Raw genomic sequence first — 26,962 nt, forward strand, 5'->3', positions numbered from 1 at the left:
ACTTTTCACCACACCAAAGGAGGTGTAGGCATGGGTGGAAGAATATCGCAACCAGAAAAGTCTGGCTGAGGTATGTCTAGGGTTTTGCAAAAGGCAGGTAAGTCTTCCGGGACCCTCATGGTCACAGATTTCCCACTGGTCCAGGCTGTGAGACTAAAAGGAAAGCCCACTGATAGATGATGTTTCTTGTATACAGAAGAGACAAAAGAGGTGTTTAAGAATTCTTCCGTTTGTAGGGTGATCCAGAAGAGACCTGGAAATATGGTAATTGTATCAGGACCCCTTCTAAAAGAATATTACGAGACACTGTTGCTTTACACATAATGTCCTCTGTAAGGGAGTAGGATAGGACCCAGCAGATGGACGTGAAGGTGGGCCTCGAGGCTTTAGAGCCCTATGGACTCTATCCAGCTCAATATCATGAGAGGAAGGTTCACTCAGCAGACCGTTAAAAAGGGTTTGCAATTTATTCTTAAGATCCTCTGGTTCCTCACGTTCAGGGAGACCCCAAATGTGAATGTTGTTTATTTGCTCTCTGTTGTCCAGATCTTCCACATGGCATTGCATAGAATCAGATGATGATCAGAGGCAGGATTTGGCACTTTGTGGGCATCCATTCTCGAGGTTTGTAGATATTCCTCCTCCATTTCCACTCTGTTTGCAAGATGATACCGATCTGTTTGTAGAGCCTTCATTTCCATACGGCAGGTTTCTTTGATGTCATAAAGTAAATGGTGAAAATCATCTTTAGTGGGTATAGATCCTAAGTAGGCTTGTGGTGCAAGAAGCACAGGGACATCAAAAAGCAGGCAGAGGTATTAGAGAGTAGTGATGGACGAACATCGGCCGGGGCGGTTCACGAATGTCAGCCGCAAATTTTCTCAAATGTCCGCGAACCGCGAGTTCGCGGCGGGCCCCATTGACTTTAATGGGAGGCGAACTTTAAAAACCTTTAGGTCATATTTGCAGACACAAAAGACGTACTAGCTGTGCACAAATAGTCCCAGCACATGGACAATGTCATAGCAGAAGTATTGCAATTGGAAAAGTTGCCCTAAAATTATTTTTTTCTTTTACAGCAAAAAAATGTTTTTTTTTTTTTTTTCATAAATCAGCCAGAACTGACAGCAGCCGGTAAATAAATTGTCTAATACATATAGGGTCCATTCACCCATCTGTAAAATGGGTCCGCATCCATTCCACAATTTGGCGGAACCTTTACAGACCCATTGTTTTTAATTTCCAGTCTGAAAAATTAGGCATTCACAGGATACAGAAGTAAGTGTCGGCCATTCCAGGCCCCAAAAATTAGCCCCCATGGGTTTACCTGACAGCTAAGAACGTTGTATTCTGTGGCTGAAGGTACATTAGGCATCCACAGGATACAGAAGTAAATGTCGGACAGTATTGGCCCCAAAAATTAGCCCACATGGGTATACCTGACAGCTAAGAATGTAGTATTTGGTGGCTGGAGGTACATTAGGCATTCACAGGATACAGAAGTAAGTGTCGGCCTGTATAGGCCCCAAAAATTAGCCCACGTAAAGGGGCACTCTGATGGGGACACTGGATATAAAGGGGCACTCTGACAGGGACACACTGTCAGCCTGTGTCCCCCCTCATCCAGTCTGTATTCCCCCGTCATTCAGCCCATGTCACTGCTGTTATGCAGCCCGTGTCCCCTGCCGTCATTCAGCCTGTGTCCGTGTCCCCATCAGAGTCCTCCTTTACATCCAGTGTGTCCCTGTCAGAGTCCCTCCTTTACATCCATGTCCCCATCAGAGTGCTCCTTTACATCCAGTGTGTCCCCGTCAGAGTGCTCCTTTATTATTCCCGTCAGATTTCCCCTTTAACATTGCGGTCAGAGGGCCCCTTTAACATTGCGGTCAGAGTGCCCCTTTATTATGCCCGTCAGAGTGCCCCTTTAATATTGCAGTCAGAGTGCCCCTTTAATATTGCGGTCAGAGTTCCCCTTTAATATTGCGGTCAGAGTGCCCCTTTATTATTCCCGTCAGAGTTCCCTTTTAATATTGCGGTCAGAGTGCCCCTTTGACATTGCGGTCAGAGTGCCCCTTTATTATTCCCATCAGAGCTGCAGCAACGCTCAGTCACCACACCTGTCACAATGCTGCACAGTGCACAATAATACTACTAATCCACTATAATATGCTTTCTACAAAGTATATTATACTGTGGATTAACCCCCCCCCCCCCCCCCCCATATAGTGCACTGCACAGCAATACCAAAAACAATTGCAGCCCTTTCAATGACTTTTGTGGACATTAACAGAGCGATTTGTGTCACTGCAGATGCCGATTTCTAACTGCCCCTACTGGATACCTCTCCCTATACTGAAGAGAGACTGGACCTATACCGAAATACCAGCCCTGAAAAGGACTTTTGTGGATCTTCACAGAGCTATTTGTGTCTGGCAATCTCTCCCTGATGAGCACAGCAAACCTCTCCCTACACTGACAAAAAGCGGAATGTGAAATGGCCGACAGCTCAGGTCTATTTATAAAGTAGGGGGACTGTCCATGTGCTGAAATGTTTCAATTGGCTGTCCCGTTCCACCTGACGGCTGTGTCATGGGTCAAAGTTCTTCTGAATGAAAAAGAAAATTGCGGTGCGGACATATTCACGAACATCGGCAAACGTCCGACTTTTTGCGAATTTGCGAACAAACAAAATTCGCCGCGAACCGACCGCCGGGCGAACCGCAAGGCCATCTCTATTAGAAAGGATGGGTTTGAGGTTTTGAGTATCCGTGTTAATGCCAGAGCTATAATGCAAACCAGCAGTAGCATAGGTAGAGGGATGAAATGTTCATACCAGGCCTGAGAATGAGAGGGGAAGAGTGAGGCCAGAACTGACTCTCAGGCCTCGTATGAACACTTTGATGGCCGTGAAGCAAGAGGGCAATGGGATAGAGACATCCTGGACCTTCTCCCTGGTGAGGCTGGGATCCCAGGATCTGGTAATTTGCTGTGGTTTAGGAGTACTAGAGACTAAGGAGTCTGGTCTCAAAGCAGCAGAGGTAGAGGGCTACCTTCTCTCAAGGGTGATTTTGCCCTGAATGGTGTGGTGGGGGAGAGAGGTAAGATGGCAGGAGATATCACAGAGTGACTACAGTGCATCAGGAGGGCGGAGAGACACTGCAGGCCTGGCACAGGAGCTTGTCACCTGGAGTCTTTTACTCACAGGACATGGAGCTGGACTTTGGGATTGCTGATCCAGAGCAGATAGAGTAGATGGCTGGTGTGCACCATCCACCACGTGGAGCACTGCTCCTTTGAATGCCGGTCTGGAGAAGTCTAGCACCATCTTGGCTGCACTGCTGTGGGACAGCTCCGATGCTGAGGGCCGAAAGAAAGAATGGAGGCTCTGAGGGGTTGGAGCAGCAGGTGCGGGAGGGTCCCCCCGATTTAGCAGATGGGGCCGACCTGAGTTTATCCATGGAGTGAAAAGAATAACCGCTTTAGGAGCGATAATACTGCGGGTTCAGACAGAGCCATGGGCTCACAAATCCATACAGTTCAGCTTTCCGGCACGCCCCCCCCCCCTCCCTCCTTATTCATTTTGTTGACCTTTGCTGAACTCTTTCTAATTCATCAACATCTTTTGACCAAAACTCAACCGCATATTCAAGACGAGGCTGAGCCAGCAAACTATGATCAAAGTTATTAAATGTTCCATATACTTGTTACCTATGATCATCTCTTAATTTTTCCAAGCTGACCCGCTATGTAAAAAAAGTCCAGTACAAGGATCCGAATGGCAGAGTCATGTTTTTTAATAATAAAGGAGAACTGCCCATCCCACTGGAAATTGCAAATTGTATAATTCAAACAGAATTTAGAAGAGGCATCCATTGGATCTATGTGGGCCACTTTGATGGGTCCCTATCAGAGGATCAGCAACTTGAACTGGAACCAGAGCTAATATCATGGAAAGGTGACAAGGTGAGTTACTCTGAAAAAAAGCTGATCCAGAAAAAAAAGCATAAAGCCCATCTCCAGACAAAACCCAACCCCCTCCTCCCATCCTGTTCTTGGAAGGCCAACATCTGCCCTGAATCATTCCATGGTGATTATATTACCCACTTGCCTACTGGCCACTTTCGCCCTCTTCCTGACCAGCTTTCAGGGTTGTCTCACAATTGTGCAGTCATGCAATGCTGTACCCAAACTAAATTTTTGACATTTATTGAAACAGGTGGAGCTTTATTTTGGAGGTATTTAACCACTTAAGCCACGGAAGATTTTACCCCCTTCCTGACCAGGGTCTATTATGCAATTCGGCACTGCGTGAATTTAACGGACAATTGTGCGGTCGTTGCGGCGCTGTACCTAAACAACATTGACATCCTTTTTTTTCCCGACAAACAGAGCTTTCTTTTGGTGGTATTTGATCACCTGTGAGATTTTTACTTTTTGCGCCATAAACAAAAAAAGAGCGACAATTTTGCAAAAATAACAACATTTTTCACATTTTTTTATATGAAATTCCCCCCAAAAAAATGTAAAAATCAAAATTTTTTAACATTTTAGGCCAATTTGTTTTCTGCTACATATTTTTGGTGAAAAAAATCGCAATAAGCATATTTTGATTGGTTTTCGCAAAAGTTATTGCGTTTACTAACTAAGGGAAAGATTTTTGTCATTTTTGGTGGGTTTTTTTTAACGAGTAATGGCGGCGATCTGCGTTTTTTTTTTTTTGCGGGACTGCGACATTGCGGCGGACAGATCGGACCCTTGACTGACATTTTTGACACATTTGGGGGTACCAGTGACTTTACTACAGTAATCAGTGCTATACATATGCACTGTTACTGTAAAAATGACATTGGCAGGGAAGGGGTTAACTTTATTGGTGATCAAGGGGTTAAGTGTGTCCCTAGGGGCGTGTTTCTTACTGTAAAGGGGGTGTGGCTTGTGATGTAACCACAGAGACATACAATCCTACATAGCAGGATCCTATGATCTCTGCAGTTACACCAGGGAGAATGACAGGCGGCTTTGTTTACATCAGCCGCCTGCCTTTCTCCCTCTCCACCGGGAGATCGCGAGTGGCCGGCGGACATCGGGTCCGCCGGTCACACGCGCGGACATGTTAGGGAGCGAAAAGGGGCGGGAGCGCGCCTCCGGTGGCGCGCGCTCGCCCCCTTGAGCCTCACAGGCTAGCGACGTAGTACTACATCACTTTGCCTGTGAGGGGCTGACTGCCGCAGTAAATATACTGTGGGTGGTCGGCAAGTGGTTAATCACCACTGTTTTTTTTGCTAAACAATTGAAAAAAGATTGAAAATTCTGAATTTTTTTTATTTATTTTTTATATTTCTGTTACAAAATTTTGTAAATAAGTAATTTTTCTCCTTTTCTGATGTACACTGATGAAGCTGCACTGATGGGCACTAATAGGTTGCACTTATGTATACTGATGAGTTTTGCTGTAGTTTTGCTCTTGAATGGTTTGTATTGTTCTATATTATCTTAGGTCCCAAGGGGTCGATGCTCCGAGGAATGTCTTCCAGGGTTCAGAAAATCTGTAAGAGAAGGATATCACCCATGTTGTTATAATTGTGCTCCATGTTCAGAAGGGGAAATATCAAACCAATCCGGTAAGCTTTATATTTCTTTACTACTTTCCCTCTGGAAGGTTCCTGATCTTCATGACCATTCATGGCGTTTTTTGTTATTCAGCACCTCATTTACCTGGTAATTATTCGGTCACACAACGCTGTTCCCAAATGTCACTAACATCATTTTTTTCACACAAATATATGTTTTTTTTAATGATATTTTATCACCACTGTTTTTTTTTTTATTATTTGTTATATAAGCAAAAACTTAGCAACAATTTTGGAAAAAAAAACATGTTTTTCATAGTTTTTGTAATAAAATTTTCAAATAAATAATCTTTCTTCATAAATTTAGTCCAAAATGTATTCTGCTGTATCTCTTTGGGAATAATAAACCAAATCAGTGTATATTACTTAGTCTGTGTGAAAGTTTCAGAGTCTACAAACTGTGGTATATACTGTACACTGGATTTGAAAATTGATGAATCCTAATGTACTGACAGCCGATCTCATTTCTTGTGAATACGAGAAAATTGTAAAAAAAAAGGGGGGTTGTGGGGATTCCCACATCCCTAATAACTATACAAAAGAAGAAAAGGACCCTCTAGGTGGGATTTTAAGGGGCAAAAGAAAAGTTGAAGTGTATTTAATGAAAAGTAATGGAAATTGAGTGGAGCCTTATCTGTCCAAGAGAAGTACCGGAACAATCCCCTATGGATTAAATGGAAAAAGTAAACCATATATCGCAGGTGGACCCTGTGGACGAGGAGGATGGGGATTTTAATGTGCCCAAGAATACCAATTGGATTAAATACAAATTATAAAGATATACATTTTATTAAAGGCAAGATAATAAAAACATCATATGAAAATACAGCATCTAGAAGGTGTATTGCAGCACATCCTATAATGCGATGGATTGGCGAGTTTCACCCATATTTTGGGCTTCCTCAGGATCCAGATGTGCAGCAGGCTTTTTCAAAGTATATATATATATATATATATACCCTCAATAGAAACATCAAACTAAAATTAATCGGCCATGCCATAGAGCAGTGGTCTCCAAACTGTGGCCCTTTATCTGGCCCTTGGGGCACTATTCTCCCAATGATTCGAGACACCTTTTTTTCCCGTTGACACCAACAATGGAGCACTATTCCTCCCCCTAATACCAAATGTGGTAAAGTTTACTCCCACTGATGTTAAGAAAAATTTCACACCCTCTGGCTACAGTCCGGTGCTCCTAAAGTTAGAAGGTGTAAGATTCTGGTACCTTCGGTACCCTTCCAGCCCATTTCTTTTGCATTTGCGTCCCACCTTTCAGCTAGGTGGAACGCATATACCTGCCTATTCCTTTAAGCCGCATGACGTCATCACTAGGCGCCGCTCTGAGCAGCTATTTCAATCGCCGGCTTTCACTCACAAGGTGTTCGTGCAAACCGCTTGTTACACAGCCTTGCCTGACGCTGCCGAAGCCTCCAGCTATTTCCCCAGTATCTGGATAGACCGGAGTCTCGCTACTTGATCCTGTATCTCGCTACTGATCCTGTATCTCGCTACCTGATCCTTATCTCATTACCGGACCCCTCATCTCTCTAAACCAACTAGTGATAAGTACCCCACAGGGGATTCCTTCCTATCAACTTACACTACCTACCCTTGCATACTAAAGACTGTTGCTATCTATGCATTACTATTTCTATCATCTGCACTGTTACATAGATTGTTAGCTCTTGAGTCTACTACCATCTATATCCTTGCACTGAGTTAGCAATTTCTGTACACTTCATCTGCTGTCCCCTACCACCTGTTATTTGTACATAATTGCTAACCTATCTGCATACTGTCTATCACCACCTGCTAACACTCCTGAACATTACTATTGAGTGCCTATCATTACTATCACTACTCACGCCTGTCCTTTCAGCACATCACCTCTATACTATCATATACAACCTATCACTCCAGGAACATCTTATCCGAGTGTCTGTATATTTGCATGCTGAGACAGGCTGGGCCACAATGATGAGTCTGGAGAGTTGGATATGGTGATTCAACACATCTCTACACGACTACTGAGTGGAAATTCTGCAGCTGCAAATCCAGTTCACTAAATAAACGCCGGAGCGTTACAGAAGGACAGTAAACTGGCCTTTTGTTTAGAAAGTTTGGAGACCCCTGCCATAGAGCCTATACTGGTATATTCAAAAATGTACACAGTGTATGTGCAGGGAGAAGGAGCTCATAGGCCCCCAAATGAAAATAAGTAAGACCATAAGCCATTCTCGGCCAGCTTGCTGTCAGCATGGAATCCTTTCTATTCCTGAACATTTTCCTTCTATTGGACATTCAGCCTTTACCATAGATGATTCTTGGTTGCTATATGTTTTTTGAACCTTGTGTGTTTGCACTTATGGTCTATTGGTACTTATTTTCATTTGGAGGCCTGTGAGCTCCATCTCCCTGCGCATACACTGTGTACATTTTTGAATATTCCAATATAGGCTCTATGACATGGCCGATGAATTTTAGTTTGATGTTTCTATTGAGGGTCCACCTGCGAGACTTAATAAAAAGTTAGGTTTATTCAATATGTTAAGTTAAAACCAATATAGAAAAGGAGTTCCTGACTTAAAACATACAATAATTGCAGTCCTGATATAAACACATTATATACAAGAACCACATGATACTTACACTTGTTGAATTTAAATGACAGAAAAAAATATCCCAACGCGTTTCAAAATAGTTTTTTCGCCACTCTTCTTCAAGGGGTAAATATGTGGTTAGCAAAGTATATATTTATTTGACAAAGAGAAACATTATTAAGTACTCAGCAAATAAAAAACAGAATGAACGTTACATAACATTACCCCAAGATACTGAAAGTAGGTACTATATACAGTGGAGTAACGGACTGCATTCTTCTAAAAGCAGGAGAGCGCTGCAATTGTTACCAACCAATAGCTATCCACCAGTAAGAGGGCACCTGGATGTCCACTCCTAGACCACTGGGGGCAATGGAAGAACAGCCTTGCCGAAATTCACATCTAAGTGTCAATGTGAAAAAAGGAGGGGTAAAAAAGCATAGATACATGAAAGTCCCATATATTCAAAAAGGATTTAAACGAGAAGGTGTATATATACATATATATTTCCTAGACCTCCCTATGTCAGCCTACTATGACCCTATGATCCTCCAGGACACCCATTTTCTTTTAGTCCATAAATAGCCAGTGTCTGTCTCAGCATGCTGTTCTTTTTTTGGTCCACACTCCGGACGCCTTGTTTTTTTTTTTAAAGGGATCTTCAGATTTTTTTTGTATTTTTTAAAGACCATTTTTTCCTGTTACCTGCTTGGGTTCAGCCTCTTCCGAGTCAGAAGGCCCCCCGTTTTGGGAGTAAATCTCCTGCTGTGGGGGTTTCCCTATTGCCATGTATACAACAGTATAAGCTACTGCTGGCGCTTGTGGACTCTGTGTATGTGTTTATTTTTTTGCATTAGAATGTGCTTGCCTTTCCTTCTGCAGCTGTCGTGGCTCTCCTGTTTCATCATGGCCACCTCTTTCGTGTCCTCTCGCTTCCCTCAGCAGAGCGGGTGACATAGCGGCTTCTGATTAGGCAGGGTGGAACTAGCTCTCTGCTTCGTTCAGTCGCCTAGCAAGCGCCCAGCTGCTCGGCTCGCATTCAGGGGACGCGAGCTGCTTAAAAGGAACAGAAGTTCCTGTGCATTTTGCTTCACCTTTTCAGTGGTTCCATTCCTGCATCGCCTCTACTGATATCTCTGCTTTTCTCCAGCTTGTGGGTGGATGCTCCAGCCTGTCTTTAAGCTGCTCTGCAACAGTAAGTATTTTTCCTTTTAAAATGCCTTTTGTGCATGATTGGTTGCTGCCTTGCCTTTGGTTTTAAGGATAGTATTGTTCTAAGGCTTACTTTGAGTTGCAGGTCTCCTTTTGCTGCCCTCTGATGGAAGATTTAAAGGGAAAGGTCTGTTGGTTTTTTTTGGGTGTGTTTTTAAAAGAGTGCTTCCTTCTCTCTATCTTTTTTAGGGAGAAGAGCCCAGTGCGGGATAAACGTCCGCAAGGAGGTTCAAATTCAGCTTCCTAGGCTGAAAAGGCCAGGAAGGGGGCTAGGCATGCCTCCCGAGTTGCAAGCGTCTAAGCGGCTGTCCAGGTCTCCTTCCCCCTTGCCCCACGCTGGTCCTTCAGGTCCCAATCAGGGGAAGGTTCCCCACCATAAGGCTTCAAAGAAGCACAAATCTAGCCACCAATATAGGAGAAGATCTTCTTCCTCTTCCAGAGCCTCTTCACCGATTCAGACAGACGAAAAAGCCTGTTGGGCATGTCGAGCACAGGCCTTGCAGGGAAAGTTGGTATGTGCCTCTTGTTGGAAGGAAGCAGTTTGGGATGATGCTGCAGAAGCAGGTCAGGTGAAGTCATACATTAAGGCTGCGGTCAAAGAGGGGATCAAGAGTGTATCCAAGAAATCAGCTCGCTCTACTCAGTCATCTGTTTCAGAGGATTCAGATCTGGAGACGGCAGTTTGAGGCGGCTCAGAGGAAGAGTTGAGATCTTACACCTCAGATTCTGAGTCAGAACCGAAATCTCATTCTTTTGATTTTTTGCTGGTCCCCTCCTTGGTACAGGCAATCAAAGAGGCCATGAAGTGGCGGGAGGAGGTTACCCCTCCCAAAAAACAGCGCAGGTAATATCCTGAATTGAAAAAGTCAGTTCCTCCTTTTCCTCGTTCATTCATTTTTGAGATTCAGGAGACTGTGGAGGAAGAATGGGCAAGACCGGACAAGAAACAGAATATTCATCATAGGATCGCCAAGCTTTATCCTTTCAGTGCTCTAGACGCCGAATCATGGGACACTACTAGGGTTGAGCGAACCCGGACTGTATTGTTCGGGATCGTACCGGACTTTTGGGTATTCGGTACCCGGAACACGGACCCGAACATTTCACTGTATGTTTGGGTACTGTCCGTTGTTCGGTAATGTTATTTGATGTTTTGGCACGGTTTTAATGGCGTGGTTTCAACAGGTGCAAGGCAGCCAATCAGCAAGCCCTTAGAAGCTATCACAGCCATGAATACTAATGGCATGGCTGTGATTGGCCAGTGCAGCATGTGACTAAGAGTCTATATAAGCTGGAGTCACATAGCGCCGCGTGTCACTCTGCTCTAACTATACTAGGGAGAGGTTGCTGCTGCTGCTGCTGAGGAAGAGATAGGAGATTACTGTAGGGTCAGGCGCGAGATTGCTTTGAGGGAAAGCATAGGAAGAATCTTCTTTAATCAGACAGCGATCTACATTGATTTGATTGTGTGGGGGTGCAGTGCACGATCTTTATGCCCTGACCTGAGCCAAGTGAGGAGGAGAAAGGAGAAAAAAAAAACTTTTATCAGTCTGTTAGGTGGGCGGTGTGCGGTGCTGCACATTTAATGCAACCTCAGTGCATATGTGTCTGCTTAATCTGCATTTAAAAAAGAAAAAAACTTTTCTCCTTCATATTTTACTTTGACATACAGTGTTTACACAGACACTGCTTTTCTAACCTGCTCTTCAAAAAGCATCAATGTAAGGGGAAAATAATTATTTTTCAGTATTTAGAGGAAAAAAATATTTTTCAGTTTTTCATTCAAATGTTTTTTTTTTTAATTCAATAGCGGAATAGAACAACAACAGTATCCAACCTATTAGGCGTGCGGTGTGTAGCGGCCATTTCATGCAAGCTGAGTGCATATGTCTCTGCTTAACCTGCATTTAAAAAAGGAAAAAACTTTTTTCCTTCATATTTTACTGTGACTTACAGCGTTTAGACACTGCTTTTCAAATCTGCTATTCAACAAGCACCAATTAAGGGGACAATTATTTTTCAGATTTTCATTCATACGTTACAGTGAGATACACCCATTGCATACTGTTGTATTCCGCTTTGCAATAAAAACCCATTTAGGGGAAAAAAAAGTTAATTGCGACCTAGCCGCCTGTCCAGAGCCAATGTGGACAAGCTCACGTTCATTAAATTGAACCAGGCATGGATCCCACAGGACTTGTCCGTACCTTGTGCAGAATAGACATATATAGCGTCCTTACCCAGCCATTGTTGGATTTGATCTTTCTTTCTCTTTTGGGGGTGTACCCGAATTTAAAAAAAAATGTAATTAAAAACAAAAAACAGTGTTGGCTTTTAGTGAAGATGGCAATGGAGTTTCTTGCCGAAGCGGAGGTGGATCAGGTCTGTATGACTTCAAAGTTTATAGCCCACTCCGTTACGGCCCACAGGGCTTTGTGGTTAAAGCATTGGGCAGCAGAAAACACCTCCAAGCACAGCCTTTGTTCAGTCCCCTTCAATGGGAAGCTTCTTTTTGGCAAAGCAGCTATTCATCAAGTTTCTGGCAGAAAGTCAGGTTTAATACCTCAAGAGGTATTAAACCCGAAAGAGGTTTTCCCAGGAAGAACAAGGAGGGGTTCGGGGAACCAAATGCTTATAGGCTGGGTAGACCATAGGAGTTGGATCAGCCTTCCCAAAGGGACCCAAACCTAAGCCCAACCAGCCAGCAAAGGCTTCAGACAAGGCGTTCTGAAGGTTTCTCCGCCCAGTCCCCTCGAGTGGGAGCAAGGTTAGCTCACTTCACTTCACTGGATTCTAAACATCGTTCAGAGCGGTTATCGTTTGGAGTTTGGAAACCAGAATCCCAGCCTCTCCTGTCAGAAGACAATGTTTGCTAACATACATAAAGGGCTTGCTATCGGCGAATGCCGTTCTTCCAGTTCCAAAGTAAGAATGGGGCAGAGGAGTTTATTCTCTGTTATTCCTGGTGGCAAAGGCATCAGGGGGTTTCAGGACAGTCTTGGATCTGAAATATTTAAATTCTTTTTTGAAGGTACCACCTTTCAAGATGGAGTCATTGCAGACTATAATTTTCATGGAGAGAAGAGGGGATTGGATGGCTTTCATTAATTTAGCAGAAGCCTATCTGCATTTTCCCATAGATCCGGCCCACCATCGCTTTCTCAGGTTTGCCATAGAAGGTCTGTGTGAGGTGAGTCACTTTGGTTGGGGGGCTTGTGGAACCCAGATTGCTTTAGGGAGCTTGGGAGACTCCTTGTCCAGCTTCCCCAGACCCTCTTATGTGTAAGTCACCCTGTGTCTATTAGGGGCACAGGGTGACCAAGAACCCCAGTCGGGTCTGCACTAATCAGACTCGCTGTACAACCACACTGGACTTTGTGTTGAAAGAGTGAAGGGGTTCTTTCACTTGGGACGGTGATATTTCTAAACAGTGTCCCTCAGAAAATATATAAAGATATATTTCAGATTTCTAGGATATTGCAGTGCCTCATAGACCCTTGCTAGTGGGGTGGGGTTTGTTATTGTTAAATACCTGCGTTCCATTGTTCTATTGTTCCTGTCTGCCTTAAGAAACTTATTATGGGATGGATGTATGTGGATTGGCTGTCAAGGGGGAGGGGTTGTCCCACAGTGTACATCTCTTTGTGCTTTGTGTTTCAATAAATAGTTTGATTCTAGTTTGACTCCAAAACTTTTACTGTCTAGTTCTTGGGGTAACTATAGCCAGATTCATGGATCCTGTTTTTCAGAGCTTAGAAAGCAGGTTCTTGGCAGAGATACCCAGTCGGGGTGTCCGGATTCCATCACATTGGTGGCAAGCGGTGGGATGCTTCCTGCAGTCTGGAACATCCAAACCTCCACCGGGATCCAAGATCGGGATAGCAGAGTTTGGACGACCCAAAGGAGACATGAACCTGGCATCAGAGTTCGAGGGGGTGCTGCAGATCTCCCTTTCAGTATACCCCAAGACAGTATCTGCGAATCAATACCTGGAGCTTAGGCAGCACATTCCGGTGGAGCTCTGGCATGGAGCCCTCCAGCTTGCTGGTATATACAAGGGCAAGTGCTTTCCAACCCCAAGGGCAATGGGCCAGTGACCAATGGGAGTTGCGGATGGCATTCCTGGGAGAGCAGCCCCAGGAGCAATGGGTATCCGAGCTGGACAGGCTGGTCCTGCAGGTGATAGAGCTGGACAATCAGTATCAGGCTCTACAATGGCACGCCGAGCAGAAATATTTAGGAGAGTCATCAGAATGCTCTCTGGAGGGATATGACTTTGGTGGCCCTGGATTGCTGTGGGAGAGCCTTACAGATGTGTTTGTGTTTGGTGATGAAGGGGAACCTACCATTGAGGACCTGCGAGAATACAGAGAGGCTATGCTCAGTCTCACAGGGGTCTCAGAGCTTAAACCTGATCTAGAACACTTGCTAAGGAAAGAATAGCATCTGGAAAGGGCATACAGGAAACTGCTAGAACACGTTCAGCAGCATGCCTTAGAGTCTGCAGTGGAAACTCCGGAGATTGCTGTTTCCAAAGCTGCAGTGCTGACAACAGGGCAGAACTCTGCTAGCCTCTGCCCAGCACCAGTAACAGAGACTGGGGATTTAATAGACTTTTCTGTTGAGGAGGAACAACCTGGTGAGCTTCCTGCAGAAGAGCTGACTTCAGAGCATGGTGCTGTGGACCCCTGCATACAACAATCGGCAGCCTGAAGGACTTGTGCAAGGCCACCAATGTTTCACTTTACTGCCCAGTGGAACAGCTGGTAGCTGGGCAGAACGCTACTGGCCTCTGCCCACAACAATCAACTCCGCAGGAGCTCCAGGGTGAGAATACAATCAGCACCTCACAACGGCAGCTTGAGCTGATATCAGTGGATGGGACTGCGGTATTCACTGACAGCAATCCAGCAGAAGAGCTGGCAACAGGGCAGAGTGCTGCTAGCCTCTGCCCACAACTAATAGAAGATGGATTCCCTGTGGTAGTGGATGGAACTTCGGTTCCACTAACACAACCCCAGAACAAGGTCTGGCATTGGGACAGGAGGATGTCAGCCTTGTTGTACAAGCACTGGCGGATTTTCTTGTTGTACAAGCACTGGCGGATTTTCATAGAGAAAAAGTATATGAGACTACAGTTTCCACCTGGATACCCCAGGGATGCTGGGCAGTGGGCCCACATCCCCAACAGCATGATGGAGTGAGCCCAGCCACCCTGTCTTCTCTCCAGCTGCTAAATGGACTCCAGGGAGAAGGACCAGTCCACACTTCTCCCCAACAGGGGTTGTGTTCTTAGAGAGAGGCAGAGGTTGGCTGGATGAGTAATGATCTGCTCAAGACAATTTGTTTGGGGGACTGGAACTATGGACTAACTTCAAAGTCAACCCGTTTGAGGTCTCCTTTTGTGTTAGTCTTCTGCCAAAAGGGGAGATATGTGACGTGAGTCACTTTGGTTGGGGGGATTGTGGAACCCAGATTGCTTTAGGGAGCTTGGGAGACTCCTTGTCCAGCTTCCCCAGCCCCGCTTATGTGTAAGTCACTCTGTGTCTATTAGGGGCACAGGGTGACCAAGAACCCCAGTCGGGTCTGCACTAATCAGACTCGCTGTATACATACATTTTTGATTCTCTAGGGCAAGGGTCTTCAAACTATGGCCCTCAGGCTGTTAAGGAACTACAATTCCCATCATGCCTAGTCATGTCAGTGAAAATCAGAGTTTTACAATGCCTCATGGGATGTGTAGTTCCACAACAGCTGGAGGGCCGTAGTTTGAGGATCCCTGACTCTAACATTACCTACATTATAATTGTGTAGCAAGCGCTGGTGGGAGCGTGCAATAGGCAGGCTCTCAATATCACTCAGAATACAAATTGGCCTAAAATGATGAAAAATGTATTTATTTTTATTTTTTTTATTGGGAATTTTATATAGCAGAAAGTGAAAAAAAATGTTTTTTTTTTTTTTTCAGAATTGTTGCTTTTTTTGTTTATAGCGCAAAAAATAAATTTATTTAGGTACAGCATTGCATGACCGTGCAATTGTCACTTAAAGTAATGCAGTGCTGTATCGCAAAAAATGGCCTGGTCATTAAGGGGGGAAATCTTCTGGTCCAGAAATGGTTAATATTACATCTTGTCTCCAAAAAACTTTAAGGTACATTAGTAAAAAATACTGTAAAAATATTCAATACTGTTATATTCTCGGTGTACCGTGCCTAAAGTTATTTTCACTTATTTTTACTCTACAGACAGTAAAATCTGCAAGAAGTGTCCTGAAAATGAATGGCCTAACAAAGCTAAAAATATTTGTATTGACAAGGTCAATGAGTATTTATCATACAAGGACGATATTCTAGTTTTATTTTTTTCCGTATCTTCAGTCATATTTGCTACAACATCTCTCCTTATACTTGGACTATTTTTTTGGTTTCGGAGCACTCCCATAGTCAGAGCCAATAACCGGAACCTCAGCTTCATTCTGCTTCTCTCCCTCTTACCAAGCTTCCTTTCTGTATTCCTGTTCCTTGGCCGTCCTGTGGATATTACCTGTATGCTGCAACAAGTCACTTTTGGAGTTCCCTTCACCATCTCAGCATCTTCTATCCTAGTCAAAACCATCATGGTCTTCATTGCTTTTAAAGCCACCAGACCTGGAAGCTCTTGTAGTAAATGGGTGGGTGTCAAATTTCCCAATACAGTCATGTTATTCTGCTCATCCATTCAGTTTATGAATTGCATTCTCTGGTTGTCCATCTCTCCACCGTTTCAGGAGTATGACATGGACTCCTATCCTGGGAAGATCATCATTCAGTGTAATGAAGGGTCAGTTATTGGGTTCTACTCTATGTTGGGTTATATGGGGTTTCTGGCAGCTGTGAGCTTTGTTCTGGCTTTCATGGTGAGGACATTACCGGACAGTTTTAATGAGGCCAAGTACATCACCTTCAGCATGCTGGTGTTCTGCAGTGTCTGGATTGCCATGATCCCGGCCTATCTGAGCACCAGAGGGAAATACATGGTGGCTGTGGAAATATTCGCCATATTGACCTCCAGTGCTGGAATATTATTGTGTATGTTTTCTCCAAAACTCTACATTTTGCTTTTAAAACCTGAACTGAATACAAGAGGAACAATGCTGGGGAAAAGAATGCTGTAAATGTAATTCATTGATTCAATGTATAATGCTGTATACCAGATTAAACAAGTTCAGTCATATTGCTACAATCATGATCATCATTATAAAGGACATTATCATTATGCTTTTTTGTGTATATGAACTGCCTTCTGTCTGCCTATTGTACATAAGTGGATGGAAGGATAAAAAGAGGATTGTGACTTTAGATGAAGGACATGACAAGGTTTACAGGAAAGATAACAACATGTATTAATGAGTACATACACATAAATAATATGACCTAAAATTATATATATTACTTAAACAAGTATACACAATTTGGTAAATGATCCCAATCGCAGTGTTCATAAAAACCAACATAGCAGTTTCCAAGGATAGTAGAATAATTGTAATCAGAACATAATTGAGTAGCAATGATCAACAGTAATCGAGTGATTATATGTAATATATAAAAAAAATAAAAAAAATCACGACATCATAAGACTTGATGCGTTTTGTGGCCTGAGTATGCCACTTCATCAGAAGTTGATGTCTGATCTATAAAAAATAAATATATACATGTATATAAGGAAACAGGATAAACGAGGAATACAACTATACAAGGTGTAAGGGGCTGAAGCCCAGAGGATCCAAAGTGAACCAGATAGTGAGGTAGGAACCTTACATGATGTGAAGGACCCACAAAGAAGGGGACAAGCAATCAATGGAAAGGAGGACAAGAACCAAAAACTATAACAGTAAGTATAGAAAGGAAACCAAAGTGCAAGCAAGACGGAGTAAGTGAAAATCTCTAATACCACAGCTGAAGCTCAGACTCGGATCACTCGGATGTCCCGTGCATGCCAATCATAGCCGAAACTGGGGTCCTAACACCACGCAAGTGCACAGTAGGAATCACCCTGCAGGACGCCATGGGCAGACCGTCTTGCAGGCTGCCTAAAATGCACTAAAGGTGAAAGACAAGGCGTCGGCGCAATGGTGTCATGACGTCATGCGCCAAGCGTGGCGCCGATGCACGCTGGCACCGCCCACCCAGTCCCCCGCGCTGGAAGGCAGAGGGAAAAAGGGAGGACGCCCGAGGTGCATCGCAGCTCCCGGGATAGACGTCCGGAAAGCCAGCTAGCCCATTGAACCAGTGTATGCCTATATTGAATGAATGAACCTAAAATAAAGGGTGCATAAAAATGTATATTATATGTCAAGTTACCACATGTAGAAAAATCCGCATCATCCCCAACAGGTAAGGGGATTGAATATAGCATGTTCTATTGGACAGGGGAACGTGTAAGGCCAATAGTATGCAGGGGTCAAATATAAATAAAACACCTGTTAGCCAAAGTCATGTCCTTCCATCCCTAATCATATATAAAAGGGGGGGGAGGTTTGGGACTTTATATGAGACGCATGATGGGAATTGTCGTGTGCCTCCATCCCGGTTCAGTAGAATAAAAAGAGGCTTGGGACTTTAGATGAAGGACATGACAGGGTTTACAGGAAAGATAACAACATTTGTTAATGAGTACATACAAATAAATAATATGACATAAAATGATATATATTACATAAACAAGTATACAAAAGTTGGTAAATGATCCCAATCGCAGTGTTCATAAAAACCAACATAGCAGCTTCCAAGGATAGCAGAGTAGTTGTAATCAGAACATAATTGAGTAGCAATGATACACAGTAATCGAGTGATTAAATGTAATATATATATTTTTATATATTACATATAATCACTCGATTACTGTTGATCATTGCTACTCAATTATGTTCTGATTACAATATATACTGCTACATATCTTATACCTTTGTGGTATACACTGAACTATCTGATCTCAACAAACTGTAAAAAGCAAACATTTCTCTCCCTTCCATCAATGTATTTTTTAACTATAGAATTCCACTTATAAATCACCCGCTGGCCAACGGATTTGAACCCACAACCCTGCAATAGCCACACTTAGATTGAACACACTTTCCCTGCCTAACTAACTAACTAACTAACTAACTCCTGTCTCACCCTACACACAGTGGATGAGATAAAAGTTAGGGAGAGTGTGCCAGCTTAAGCAGGCTTAACGGTGGCATAGATGGTAGAATACTAGGCTTGCACTCACATGGCTGTGGGGTTCGATCCCCCAGCCAGCAGCTGATTTATAGGTCAGAGTCCTTGATAATGCAGGAAACTCAAAGTTCCTGCGAAGAAGCCCATTCATTCGTCATTCAAAAAACAAGCGAACAGCCAATGATCGACACAAACTCAAAGCTCATCCCTAGAAAGTATATAATGTGTTGGGGGTTTTAAATAATCCTCAGGCCTAAAATGTGCATTTTATCATGTGTGCCAAAATGAAAATAAATGTATCTGGCAGGGAAAAGGTTAAAGCTTGGTTACTGCTTGTTAGGAATCTGTATATTAATGGATGTTTCTGGCCTGGCTACAGCTCTTCCCATTCTCCTGAATGAAAAAATAAAGCAATAGAGAAAGCAGCATTCCATTGATTGGAGGTTTATGTAATGACCAGTGATGCAGAACACAGCGAACAAAGGAAAAGTTTGTTCGAACAAACAACCCTAATGAAGTCTATGGGACTCGAACCTCAAAAATCAAACCGCCTCATTTTGAAGGCTTAAATGCAAGTTATTGCCCCAAAAAAGTGTATGGGGTCCGGGTCCTGAAATGAAATGAAAAAAATGTTTTTTAAAAATGATCGCTTTTAAAGGAGCACTGATTTACTGATTTTAATGAGGCTTAAAGTGAAACTTTAAAAATGAAAAATTCCTTCAAGTATCGTGCCTGAGGGGTCCCCTGAATGCGCCTGTAGTGCATCTCCATGATGTGTGTAGCCTGCTGCAGCTATACTGACATTTCTAAAGCAAAAAAATATCATATACAAATATACATACTAATTTCAAATCACATGTACTTGTCATACAGGTGCAGAAAAATTGGGCCTTGATAGTTGGTGGTGCCTGAACACTGTAACCCCTCAAAATTACTCTTGCTGGGCGCAGGAAAGTGACCCGCTGATAAGAATTCCATAAAAAATTTCAAATTGCATGTACTATACAGGTGCCAAAAATTGGGCCTTTGCTGTTGGTGGTGCCTGAACACCATAACCAAGCACTTGCAGTTACTTTTGCTGAGTGCAGGAACAGGACCTGCTGGTTAGTGATAAACCAAAAACCCTCCAGTTCAGTTCGCACCGGAACACTGCAAACAGAGGAAAAGTTTGTTCGAATAAAGGAACCCCAAACTCGAACCTCAAAAATCAAACGGCCTTATTTTGAAGGCTTAAATGCAAGTTATTGCCCCAAAAAGTGTATAGGGGTCTGGGTACTGATGTGGGGGACATGTAGCAATGAAAAAAAAGTTTTCAAAAATAATCATTTTTAAAGGAGCAGTGATTTACTGATTTTAATGAGGCTTAAAGTGAAAGTCAGCTGGTCAACAGAGTCTGTGGACATATGCACTCTTTTGTCCGTCACAAAACCCCCAGCAGAACTGAACGTCTGTTCGGAAAGCACGCTGGAAGCAGGACAGGCCAGTAGCTCCATTGCATATTGAGCAAGTTCTGGCCAGTGGTCCATCCTCAAGACCCAGTAACCCAGTGGATGATCAGCTGGAAAGGTCTCCAAGTCTGCTCTTGCACCTAGATAATCATGCCCCATATGATGGAGATGCTGCTGATGGTTGCTTAAACCTAACAGCCTGGGTGCTACTGAGGACAAAAGAACTGTTTAAAGGCATCGGTCAGCCGGTTGCCTTCTCCACCGCTCCTCCTTTGGCTGAACAATGCCTTAGAAACATGTCCAGAGAATGTTGACCTCCCAGTGTCTGGAAAGGTGGTACACAATTTTTTTTTCAAGGCCTCCTCAAGATGTTTCATACTCTGCTCCCTCTGCGAAGGCAGGATGAGCTCTGCAACTTTACCCTTGTAACGTTGATCAAGAAGGGTTGCCAACCAGTAATGATCGCTCTCCTTGATAGCACAAATCCAGGGGTCCTTTCACAGGCTTTGCAGAATCATGAGTCCATGCAGCGTAAGTTGGAGGAGGCATGAGCTTCTGAGTCCTCTGGGTCACTAAGGATCACATTGTCAGCAGGAGCAACCTCTTCCCAACCATGTAAAACTCCTAGGGTTTCTGGGGAATTAAAACCACCCCTTGAAGACTGCTGTATGCTATCCTCTACACCCATGCTGCCGAAATCCTCATCCTCCTCCTCCTCTTCCTCCTGTGTGTTTTGTGGCCCTGCAGGAATGATATCTGCATAAAGGGGGCCTTGCGAGGAAAAAAAGTCCTCCTCTTCTCCTGCTTTTCTGCCTCAAGTCCATGATTCCATGCAGCGTGTGCTCCATCAGGTAGATTAGTGGGATAGTGTCACTGATGCATGCATCGTCCTGGCTCACCATCCTTGTGCCCTCCTCAAATGGTGACAGGACGATGCATGCATCCATAATCAAAAGCCACTGGCGTGGTGAAAAAAAGCCACGCTCCTCTGACCCTGTCCTTGATGGCCCTCTGCTGTGTGTGCAGCCACTGCAGCATTGCCAACGTTGAGTTCTGCCTGGTGGGCATGTCACAAATAAGGCGGTTGGTGGGCAGGTTGAATTCCCGTTGAATGTCAGATAAGCGAGCACTGGCATTGAACGTACGGCGGAAATGGCCACAGACTTTTCTGGCCTGCCTCAGGAGATCTTGGGAGCCCAGTTATCTGGTCAAGAAATGCTGCAGCACCAGATTCAGAGAGAAGGTTGGTGCCATTGTCACATACAACCCTTCCTGCCTCAATCTGTCTTGGCGTCAACCATCATTTGGATATCAAGGGAGAGGAGAAGACCCTTCTGGGGGGAACCCCATCCCGTGCCGAGCCCAGGATAGAGATAAGGTCAACAGCACAAGGGATTTGATCCAGTCATTGTCTGCCCGGGATAAAGGTTCACCAGGTTTGAAGGAATTAAAAAGTAAGGGGCAAGGGAGGCAGAAAAGGTCTTATAGTATAGTGACGGAAAACCGGCAGGGCCCGGAGCCGAAGCCATTTTCAGATTTTTAATCACAGCCAATACTTCAGATTCCGAGATCGGTTCTTCTAATAGTTCCGATGTTCCCGATTGGGGGACCGAGAGCTTGGGCAGTGGGATTGCATCCAGAAAGTCCCCAACACAAGGAGGGGAGTCCAGTTGCGATTTGTACAATTTTGCGAAGAAATCGCGAAATGCGGCCATGACTAAGGGAGGATTTTGAGAAAAAGCCCCGGAGGGGAGTTTAATCCTGGGGAATGCATGGGACTGAGGCTTAGGGGATAATTTAGAAGCTATTGCGTTCCGTGTAAAATCTAGCATTCGTCCAGTGGATATGCTTCTCAGCCGCAGTGGGGAGAGCTATGTTTAGGGCAATTCTGGCTGCGTCTAACTGTTGTAACGAGTCTGAAGTAGGGTTACGTTTATGCTTTTTACGAAGCGACTGAAAGGAGTATTCAAATTTTGTGACATCAGCTTGTCTCTCGCGTTTGAGCTTCGAGGCGAGCTGAATGATATGCCCTCGGGTAACCACCTGCCAAGAGAGAGACAGGGGAAATACCATCCACATCATTCAGTTGAAAATATTCTCTAATACCCTTTTCAATAATGGCGCAATGTACGGGATTTGAGAAAAGGGCTTTGTTAAGTCTCCAGTAAGTTGGACCCGGAGGGCGGTTGTGTATGAGAAGGGATAGGGAGACAATGGCATGATCAGATAAAGGGGTATCGCAAATTTCTGATTTCAGAGTATTGCGGATAAACGAAGAGGGAACAAAAATGTGGTCAATACGGGCGTAGGTGAGGTGGGGGGCAGAATAGTGAGTGTAGTCTCTAGCGTTAGGATGATGTTGAATTTGAATCAAATAGATTAGAATCGATTTCAAAACAATGGAATACACAATAATAGAATAGAAAATAAGAGAATAGGGTAGATCAAAAAACAGTCTGGAATAGAATAAAATATAAAGAATATAACCATCTTCAGAAATTAGAATTTTCAAATAGAATTAATTTGAATAGAAAATAATATAATAGAAAATAAGAGAATAGAATACAATAGAAAAGAATAGAAAAACAAATATTATAGAATAGCATAAAATAGAAAGAATATAACTGTTATATTATTTTTATTTGATTTTATTTTATTCTATTCTATTGATTTTCTATTCTAATATCCTTTTTTCTATTATATTATGTTCTATTATTTTCTATTCTATTCTTTTCTTATCTTTTCTATTTGAATTCAAATTCATTCTATTTGAAATTTAAATGTCAGAAGATGATTATATATTCTTTCTTGTTTATTCTATTCTTTTCTATTATTTTATATTATATTCTCTTATTTTCTGTTATATTCTTTTCTATTATTTTCTATTCTAATCGTATCTTTTCTGTTAAAATTCATTCTTTTCTAAATTAGAATTTAGGAAGACGGTTATATATTCTTTCTATTTTGTTCAATTATTTTTTATTATTTTATACTATATTCTCTTATTTTCTATTCTATTCTTTTCTATAATTTTCTATTCTAATCTTATCTTTTCTGTTCAAATTCATTCTATTCTAAATTAGAATTTAGGAAGACGGTTATATATTCTTTCTATTTTGTTCTATTCTTTTTTATTATTTTATACTATATTCTCTTATTTTCTATTCTATTCCTTTCTATAATTTTCTATTCTTGTTAAGTTTTTTTGTATTCACAAATTAGAATTTAGGAAAACGGTTATATATTCTTTCTATTTTGTTCTATTCTTTTTTATTATTTTATACTATATTCTCTTATTTTCTATTCTATTCTTTTCTATAATTTTCTATTCTTGTTAAGTTTTTTTGTATTCACAAATTTGAATTTCGGAAGATGGTTATATATTTTTTCTATTTTATTTTATTTTGTTCTAATTTTCAAATTGTCAGACAGACAGTATTAACAGTATGGAACAGTCATATTTAAATGGAAAAAAAAAATATTTCAAATGCGTTTTCGAATTTGAATAATGATTAAAAAATTATTTTTAATTTTCTTTTTGAAAGTGGTCACATTTTTTTTTTGAGTTTTGTGAATTTTTCCATATTAAATACTGTATAAAAATAAACTAAATGATTTCCGAAAATGAATGAAACAAATGTAAGGAATTTAACAAAACTAATTTATTTAAATAATGAATAGTAATAAAACACATTTTTCCGTCCTGCACATGTCTCCTGTCTATCAGCCTTCTGCCCTGCGTCGCGATCCAGCTTGCATCCAAGTAAGCACCGGCCTCCCATCTGCAGCCATCACCATCTGAATTTTGAGGCACTTGTGCCACTCCAGGCTTCCGTGCCTCCTGTTTACTTTACCAGGGGTACCAGGCTGGAGGTGTAAGGGATCACGTTCCTCTCTGTGTCAGGCTCCATCTCCAGGTACATAACAGGGTGGCAGTGAGTAAGGAACACTGACTGGTGACAGTGAGTTAAAAACCAAAAAAATATATTGTTTTTTTTTTTTTTTTTTAGATTTTTTTTTATATCATCACCCTAACAGTAGAGTATCACCATAGAGACAATGTACTACTTTGGGGGTGATCAGGATTCATTCCTACAGCCATTGAGAAATACTGTGAGAGTTGTGATTGGTCACAGATATCACATGGTACAAGGCTGCTGTGAATGGCCCTGTACCATGTGATCTCTGTGGCTGATCACAGAGATTTCAGTAGTAAACATTGATGCAGGAAATAACATCTTGTTTACTACGATGCATGTGATCCCTGATTTGTCATTTAGCGATCACATGGTACCAGGACCGCCTACAGCACCCTGGTACAGCGATTTGTGTTCCGCGGTGTCCGGTGAACACAGTGGGCACAGATTGCGCTGCTATGCACTCCCTAGAATCATGCGCAGGTGGCGGATGTGGGGGGGGGGGGGAGATTCGTATATGTCTACCCGCATTTTTGCTGCTTCCATCCGACCCATGTACATAAACGGCCGGACAGGTGTAGCACCTGATTTGGGTGGACCTACCTGAATGTCTCCGCTGTAACCGCTGCCTGTGCTAGTCCTATGTCGGTTCGCGCAGCCGAGCCAGCCTGCCGCAGTAAAACTGCGGCGGGCGGCCGGCAAGTGGTTAACTCACGCTCCCGCTCGGTCACTGACCAATAATGCAAACACAGCCGCCTGTCATTCTCCCTTGTGTAAGAATAGTGATCATATGGTTCTACGATGTAGGACCGTTGATCATTGTTCCTACACCTCAAGCCACAGCCAATCACAGTTAGAAACACGCCCCTAGGGACACACTTAACCCCTCCCTCTCCAAAAAAGTTAACCCCTTCACTGCCAGTGTCATTTTTACAGTAACAGTGCATATATATATCATCGATTACTGTAGTAATGTCACTGGTAAGGAGGACTGGTAGGAGGGGGGCGGTCCAAGATGGCCGCGTGAACAGGGAGCTCTTCACTCCGTTCAGCTCCACAGCTACACAGCTACAGGCGAGATAGAGGCCAGCTCAGCCCGACACGGCGAGACGGACTAAGTGTTGTCTAATGCCCAGCCTGACACGGCGAGATGGAATCCAGTTCAGCTCAAATCCCTAAACTCAGCCTAAATGCTGCCTAAGTGCCCAGCCTCACCTGCTTAGCCACCGGCTGTTTGTCCGCTGCTTGCTGCCGATGCCTGGTTGATTGCCCCGACCGCTCCGCCGCTGGTCGCTGTCGGCTGCCTCTCGCTGTCTCCTCACTGCCTCCTCTGCTCCTGGACGTCTCGGACATTGGAGGGTGGATCGGGTGAGCTGGGTGCCTCGGTTACCTCCTTGTTACCTCCTTGTAGCCGTCTCGTCTGCACGAGCCCGCCGCAGGAGCGGGACGTGGGAGCCTTGTTTCAGCCACGTCCCAGCTCGTTGCAGCCTCATCCCATCTGTGCTCCGGTCTGCTTGTCGACCTCACTGAGAGGAGTGTGGAGCGCAGAGAGTGCAGAGCGGCTAGTATTGGGAGACACCACGGGGACAGGCAGGGTTAGTCCGGATCTACCCCACTCTCCTGCAGTGAATAGCAGCCTTGTACAAAGGGCACATATTGAGTCTGTTTCACAGTAACAGACATATTTAGGCTACAGCTCCACTATTGAAAGCAGCATATTACTTATGGATATTAGGGGGACATCAGAAGACACATAGGGAACTTTGTCATCTCTATACATTGCCCTGTTGTGAGAAATTAGTCTCGGCCACATATCCACTTTTGCTGCATACCGATCTGCATAGAGTGGCTGAACTTTGAGGAAATTGACCCACCTACTTACCTACCTACCTACCTATTCCTCTGTAGCCAGCTGTCCATTATATACAGAGATCATACATCGGAGGAGGCATCTCGGGCTTGCTTGCCATGCCTAGACGGAAAATAACCGCTGTGAAACTACGTAAACTATCTGAATTTTACCCGCAGGCACCGCAAACATCGGCAGGACTCCGCCAAAATGGCAGCAGGGGCGCTAACGGCTCACAACCATCTCGCTCTTTAGAGATGACACCAGAGGCAGGACATACAACAACCCAGCAGTTGGCAGACAGTTCACCTATGAGAGTAGCACGTTCAACAGATTCTTCCCCCGCATCACCTTCAATGCAGAGCCCTGCTAAATCTAAGCCAAGGAGGGAGGAGGAAGCGCAACAAGAAGACATCCAGCTTCTCACTAAAGGTACCCAGCAGCATAGCAACTCATCTACGGAGATGCGCAGCAATGTCATGAAACCACAGGGTGATTGGGCTTTTACACCACAACCAGATCCCTTCATACATCTTCCAACTACGGGTCAACCAGTATCAGATACGACACTGAAGGAAATGCTATCAATATTTCACACATCTATGCAAAACAACATCTTAACTTCAATTCAGTATTATCATAAAGAACTGCACCAGATGGGAGATAGAGTGGATGTAATTGAGACAAAAATGGGAGAGTTTGTCGAGTCTCACAACGTTTTAATTGACTCTCATCTCTCACAACAAGAAGACATACTGCGCCTGCAAACCAAAATAGCAGACTTGGAGGATAGATCGAGGCGTAATAATCTCAAGATAAGGGGAATCCCTGAGTCTATACAAACGTCTCAACTATCAGGGTTTGTACACGATCTCTTCTCCAAAGTTATGCCTGATCTCACGGACTCTGATCTTACCATAGATAGGGTACACCGCATCCCAAAACCCTCTTTTTTATCCCAAGAGATCCCCAGGGATGTATTGGTAAGAATTCACTTTTTTTTAGTGAAAGAAAAAATCATGGATACCTTTAGGAAAAAGGATCATCTTCCTGATCAGGCTGCGTCATTACAGATCCTTCCGGATTACTCCCAGCACACCCTCC

General features: G+C 43.4%; 1 protein-coding gene across 1 annotated transcript; it reads left to right on the top strand.

The window, feature by feature from the left end:
- Positions 1-15,886: 15,886 nt before the first annotated feature.
- Positions 15,887-16,597, top strand: LOC309552054 (vomeronasal type-2 receptor 26-like; the record flags this gene model as incomplete). Its single annotated transcript, XM_082252811.1, has 1 exon — positions 15,887-16,597. Exon 1 carries the CDS (start codon positions 15,992-15,994, stop codon positions 16,595-16,597), a length of 606 nt encoding a protein of 201 aa, XP_082108937.1. The 5' UTR covers positions 15,887-15,991.
- Positions 16,598-26,962: the final 10,365 nt, after the last annotated feature.

This window comes from Pelophylax lessonae (genome assembly GCF_965119305.1).
Source record: "Pelophylax lessonae genome assembly, chromosome: 1".
Classification (NCBI taxonomy): domain Eukaryota; kingdom Metazoa; phylum Chordata; class Amphibia; order Anura; family Ranidae; genus Pelophylax; species Pelophylax lessonae.